This window comes from Triticum aestivum, unplaced genomic scaffold, assembly GCF_018294505.1.
Source record: "Triticum aestivum cultivar Chinese Spring unplaced genomic scaffold, IWGSC CS RefSeq v2.1 scaffold240544, whole genome shotgun sequence".
Classification (NCBI taxonomy): domain Eukaryota; kingdom Viridiplantae; phylum Streptophyta; class Magnoliopsida; order Poales; family Poaceae; genus Triticum; species Triticum aestivum.
Genome location: NW_025234968.1, coordinates 1 through 6,593, shown reverse-complemented (window position 1 = coordinate 6,593; position 6,593 = coordinate 1). Strand labels below are relative to the sequence as shown.

Sequence of the window (6,593 nt, the reverse complement as noted above, 5' to 3'; positions counted from 1 at the left end):
AGCTTGTTGCGGATGGTCCAAAGTGTCCAGGCTAGGACCCCAATCCACAGCCACCTAATGTGGCGGTGCCCCGGGGGGGGGGGGGGGCAGAGGCTTGAAGTTCGGCGAACAGGTCCAGGAAATTGGTGTTACGGTCGGCTCGGTTCGTTTAAAGCTCATTAAGCTCGCGAGCGCTCGTTAACAGATTATAATGTGTTACGGTCTACAGGATGAGTGTGTAGGTGTGGTTTTCAAGATAAAATATGGTGACTACAAAAAGAAATGCACTAGTTTGTTGCCTTCTATTTCGATTAGATTGAATGGATGGGCTGAGGTGTTATAAAAAGTTTATCACGTAAGATGAAAAAATGTACTGTGTTGTTACTAACGAGCTACTCATGAAACTCGTTAGCTCGTTCGTTAAGGTTAACGAGCTGAAATCAATGATTGGCTATGTTCATTAAAAAGCGAGCTACGAGCTTAACGAGCCGAACTATCAAGCGCTGGTTAAGCTCGCGAGCTACGAGTTGTTAAGAAAGCATTTGATGCCTTTGATTATCATAAGGAACTAAGGTGTCATTTTCTGTTGCCATTGCAGTAGCATCCTTCGCTTTTTTTCACCAGCAGAGCATGACTCTCACTGCACTCACGGTGCATCTGTAAGGCATGTTGTATATGTATGCATTTGTGTGTTTTGGTGCATCTCTACTCTGGAATTATTGTTTGGTTATTTCGAAAGGAATTGCAGTGTACAGCAGAGCAAAGCTAAGGTAGTGTACCTTACTTAAGTCACTAATACAGTGTATGCATGCGCTGCTGGAGCTTAGCATGGGTTGAGAACCTGGACCCTGCTTACTGCACATTTTTTCCAAGACAGATTTTGGGGTTCAGAAGTGAGGACAACAATTTGGCTTGCAGGGTTCAGACTCTTCAGACTGCTCTTTTGTGTTTGTTTGTTTTACCTTGCGATTGTTTCCAAGTTTCAGAAGTGAGGAAATAAGATGCCTCCGATGATTATTTAAGTATGGTGCTGCACAAATTAAGATGAATCTCCAGGTCACAAGAGTGTCAGTGTTGAATATCGAGATTAGTTCTATGGACAATGAGCAGGATCAGTCAGTTTTGAGGTGCAGTGTATTGTCTGGAAGTGATGGATGCAACTCAAATGATGATTCATCGTCACTGTTTGTTTGTGTTGGGGGCGTGCTTTGTCTCTCCACTGTAAATTCTTTGCTTGGACGTCAGTTTGGCTGGTAATCTACTACATACAGAGCACGTCTGGTCTAGAGTTTCTACTAGACAAATTGATTCCCTTGTAAGCAAGGATTTGACCCCCTTGATCATGCAAATGAATCAAGCTTGCCGTTTTTGCCCATTCCTGTTGCTACTGGAGCAGAGTAGCATCCTCTGCTTCTTAATTTCACCAGCAGAGCATCACTCTTACTGCACTTATTAGGTACATTACTTGTATGGTCAGTTTTTATTGGTTTGGTTATTACCCTACCACTGCAAATCATTTCCGACTGCTCTGTTTTTGTATTATCAGTTCTTCAGAGTCAATACTAAAGCTGGATATAATATTCTGGCACTTTCAATTGTCTATTAGAAAATATCTCATGTAATAGCTGTTGGCATGTTGTACAATAGCCATCTCAGCTCTGTGTTCTTCTTTCTTTCTTTCTTTCTTTCTGTGTCAACCAAGTTGTGAGGAAAACATATTGTAAACGCTACAGCATCATTCTAGTGAGAGTCGAAGACAAGAAATCCTAGAACAGAAAGGAATGCACCAAAATAGTGATGAATCAATCAATGAGTTGCATCAACCAGTTCCAGACCACACCCTACGAAGTACTCCCTCCGTTCCGATTTACTCGTCGTGGTTGTTGAGACTAAGCAAGATGAAGATGCAGATGCAGTGCCCATCCATGCATGGTAAAACACATTCCAGATCTTTAACATGCCAAAAGTCTTCATTGTTCACACACTTAAAAGAGAGAGGCTCCTACGGGGAGATAGGTAGAGACGGTGAGACGGAAAGCATAAAGTCTCGTTGTCCTCAGGTTTTCCAATTTTTTAAATGATGCAGCTATGGCTTCCTGCTCGCCTGTCATTGAATAAGAAAACAAGGTCAGTAAAGCCTATATGGCAAATAAAAAAAGGGAGAGTTTCACGACACAAGAGCACACAGTTTTCCTCCAGGGAAACATTAACAGATCAAATATTCTATATGAACTAAACATAGGAACTAACAAGAAGAAACAAGACATACAATACATCTAGGTGCCAGCGTACTTTAGTGATAACAATTTAACTTGGATTGCTACTTTGTACTGCATAATACATGAGTTATTTCTTGTGTATATGGAATTTCGAACAAGAGAGAAGAAAACGCTGGACAGAAACAAGTGTTAGCCGACTTGACACGCAAGGTTAGCAAGTTTTTCAAAATGTCACATGTATGCAATTTGTGATATGGTTCTTTCAGGAAATATTAACAGATCATGATTCCATACGGACTTTTCTTTCCGGAACAGAACATGGTTCTATACGGACTAACCATTCTAAGTAACAAGCAGAAAAAAGATGGTTGTGTGCATCGATGATGTAGAGGTCGGATGTTTTAACCTCATTGTCGAAACAATCAGTAAGTAAATCCAGCGTACTTTAAAGATAGTGGTTTAGGTTGGATTGCTACTGCATAACGCATCATGAATCTATCGAACAAAATATAAGTAAAAGCTGGACGGGAAATAAGTGTAAGCACAAATACCTTGGCTGGTCATCTATCGATCTGATCCGCTTCCTTTAACTTTGGACATTTGTATATCTGAATCTTCTTTATATTTGTAACTGCCTCTGCTCCACCAAATGAAACTAGGTCTGGACATTCCGAAATCCTCAGTTCCTCAAGTGATGTAAGATTACCGCTCCAAATGTCACCTGGAATGGATGTTATACCCTGGCACCTACCAATGCTCAGCGAGACGAGGGATGTGAGGTTCTGTAGGCAGCTGGGAACATATGGAGAAATATCGCCGCAGCTCCTGAAGCTTAGTCTTTGGAGAGATGATGGCAACACAAGCCCCCTTTGCCAGTTGAGACTTGGGCAAATAGAAACCACGAGATGTTTCAGATGAGGAAAATTCACAAACCTTTCAACTGGCAGGGACAGTAAATCAGGACAAAATTCGACGCCAATTTTCTCAATAGCAGGTAGGTATTCTTGTGTTAGGATGCCATCAAGGGTTGACAATTTATCACAGAACTGAACTTGTAGGATAGTAAGGGATGGGAATGCTCTAATGCAGCTAGAGCCTCCAATAGATGTAAGAGATTTGCACCAAATTACCAACGTTTTTAAAGCTGGAAGACTCCACGTTTGTAGTTGTATGGATGTGGAAAACTCACATTGACAATGAAAGGAGGTGAGGGAGCAGCAGTCAATATTGCAAAAGAGACTAGAACGACACAAATGGAGCTCCTTGAGGGATGGCGATACCAATCTTTGGTGACAGATGTTCGGACAATCAAATATGCCCAGTTCTTCAAGGAAATGAAAACCCCCAAAACTCTCAGTTGGTACAGATGCTAACATCTTGCAATCCATAATATTTATTTTCTTGATGCCAGGTACATAACTTGGTTGCAGAAAATCTTCTAGGCTTGATAAATTTTCGCACCCATCAATCCATAAGTTTGTCAAGGACAAGAAAGTACCAATTGCAGGTATCTTGTTCAGGTTTATGCTCTTCAGTCCAATACAACCCTTAAAATTGAGAGATGTTAAGCTTGGCAAGTTTTGTGGTTGAAACCAGCTTGGGAGCGAGACACCGACATAATTCTCGACGAACAGAGACTTGAGGCTGATAGGAGGTTGTAGAACTTCAAGCACTTCTATATCATTGTTGTGGATATAAAACTCAAGGGAGCGTAAAGCACCTCGCATCTTTAGTACCAACTCGTCAACATATTTCTTTTTCTTTAGTTCAGCTTCTGCTGCATGATCCTTAGTTAGGATGCCAACACCAATATTAGCTATCTCCAAGTATCCACGAATTTGATTTAGATTCTTAATTGACCTAATTCCTTGTCCCTCTTGATTGGCTGCATCAATAGTTAATCCATTTGATTCAAATTTCTGTAAACTGGTCAACTTATCAAAGTCAGCGGGTAAGCTTTGTATCTTGCATTTCTTGGCATATAAAATCTGCATATTATATAGCCAACAGAAAGTTGAAGGGATCCTCTTCAAAGGACAAGCTCTAGAGATTTCAAGGTACCGAAGATGCTTCCAGTTACCAATACTATCTGGCAACACATTTGTGAAGACAAAAGAGATCACACGCATACGCGGAAGTTTAGCACACCAGTGATCCATTACAAAGCTTGTTCTTTTCCCTAAATTATTCTTGCAAATTAGGGTGCGTAGCTTCGTGTACTTGCATAGTATCAACAAGTTGGAATCATCAAATTCACTGCTAGGGAGTATGTATATATGGCGAACATTCTGGGGAACTTTATCAAAGTCACTCTTATTTCGTAAGATGAAGCAGTCGTGCTCTGAAACTTTTTGTGCCATGTCATGCAGCAAGTCATGTATTACATATCGACCATTAACCTTTTGAAAGAAGGACCGCGCCACAAGGTCTTCAAAATACTGATAGCAAATATCTTGAATGGGAACACCACCTCGAGGCTCCACAAAGCCTTCTGCCACCCAAATTTCAGCTAAGCATGCCTTCTCAAATTTGTAATCTTTGGGATACACGGCGCAGAATGCAAAGCATTGTTTCAAATAGAATGGTAAATACATGTAGCTCAACCGAAGGGCAGGCAAAATCTCGGTTTCCTTTTGTTTCAACTCCCACAGTTCACTCTCAAGTATGGAACTCCAATGAGATGCTTGAAGGTCCATGCTTAACATGCGCCCTAGAGTTTTGGCGGCCAAAGGAGAACCCTTCAATTTAGGAAGTATTTTTCTTCCAATACACTCTAACTCAGGATCATTGCTAGAACCCTCAGATCCAAATGCACATAACTTGAAGAAATTCCAAAAGACATCGTCCTTTAAACCTTCAACTATAACTGGTTCCATTGTGTGCACGGCCTTGGTAACATTTGGACATCTAGTGGTGACTAACATCGCACTTCCCTCTTGGACACTTGTAAAAGGTGCACAAAACATCTCCCAACATCGCCCATTATCCTTCAAAGCATCATCCCACACATCATCAAGGACTATCAATAACCTTTTATTTTTCACGTGGTTATAAAGAGCACGTTGAAGAGAATCCAAATGATCAATCTTTGGCCCCTTTCCAGTAGATGATTCTATGACCTCTTTAGTTAACCTCTTCTCATTGAAGTCATCTGAGACACAAATCCAAATTATTAGCTCGAAGTGAGACTTCACTCGTTGATGGTTGCAGATATGTTGGGCCAAAGTAGTCTTTCCAACGCCACCAATTCCAGCTACCACCAAAACAGGAAGACTTGATATTTTTGGTTCAGCATTAACATGGTTGCTTGATGATGTGCTTGTTGATGCACATATTGAACTAGTTGCCCTTTTGCGTTTTGGACGTGTAGGTACATTAAGAAACCCCAATACCTGTTTCAACTCCTTCTCACGACCAAATATCTTTGTTTCCTTTGACAACAAAGAGGTGGTCACTGGCCTAACTGATTTGGCAAAGTGATGTGTAACTTCACGAAGCCCCATACCCTTCATCTCACTCGAAAGGTAATTCAACCTCAATTGGACATCATTCAACATGTTGAAGTTTCCATGAATGACCTTATCAAGGAAGTCAATGAAAGGAGATTGGATTGCATTGCCTTCCACTTGCACCTTCATCTCGTGCCATCTGAACTCATCAATAAGGTCCTCGGCCTCAGACACGGCATCCTTGAGACTCGGAAGGAGCTTGGCCACATGCTCTTCATAGCTTCTCCACTCTGCTCCATTAATGAGGTGATACATTGCAGGAAGAGTGTCACAGAGATGTTGTACATCACTCTGTAATTGCAATACATGATCTTGGAGACTTTGCTCTTGTGAGCCACTCCATCGGGAGCGCAGAGATGAAATGGCAGATTTGGCCGACAGAAACAAACTGACACAATCATTGATGGCACTGATGATCCCGGCGGCAGACAAGCTCATGGTTGCAGGAGCGCAGAGATGGAATCTGTCTTCGTCCTGTGAGCAAAGAGTGGACAGAATAAGGATTGTGGAAATAATTTTTTCAGTCAGAATATACAACAAGCTGGCTATTGTAGTAATTATTTTGTCCTGGTCCGTTTCCACCCATGGCATTAGTCTCAAGCAAGTAAGCAAGTTAGAGAAACATCATGAATGATCTCTGGCGGCAGTTGCGGTGCAAATAAAATCATTAAGTTTCAATTATTAGCAAACATTTTGTGCTTTGACTAGAAATCATGTACGTGTAATGCATGCTATACTCAATATATATGGATGTCGTGACGTGAAATATACACTACATGTTGTAAATACCAAATTATCTTCTTCTTACTCCTCACACCTTCATAAGACAGACCGTTCTGCTTGCCCGCCCATACCTGTCCCTTCCCCGGTTTACTGAAATTTCCCT

General features: G+C 41.3%; 1 protein-coding gene across 1 annotated transcript; it reads right to left on the bottom strand.

Annotated features, from left to right (window-relative positions):
* Positions 1–1,655: 1,655 nt before the first annotated feature.
* Positions 1,656–6,577, bottom strand: LOC123176250 (putative disease resistance protein RGA1). The gene is made up of 2 exons (XM_044590549.1): positions 2,750–6,577; positions 1,656–2,083 (listed from the first exon to the last, which is right to left on the bottom strand). The coding sequence occupies exon 1, from the start codon at positions 6,296–6,298 to the stop codon at positions 2,759–2,761; it is 3,540 nt and encodes a 1,179-aa protein (XP_044446484.1). The 5' UTR covers positions 6,299–6,577; the 3' UTR covers positions 1,656–2,083; positions 2,750–2,758.
* Positions 6,578–6,593: the final 16 nt, after the last annotated feature.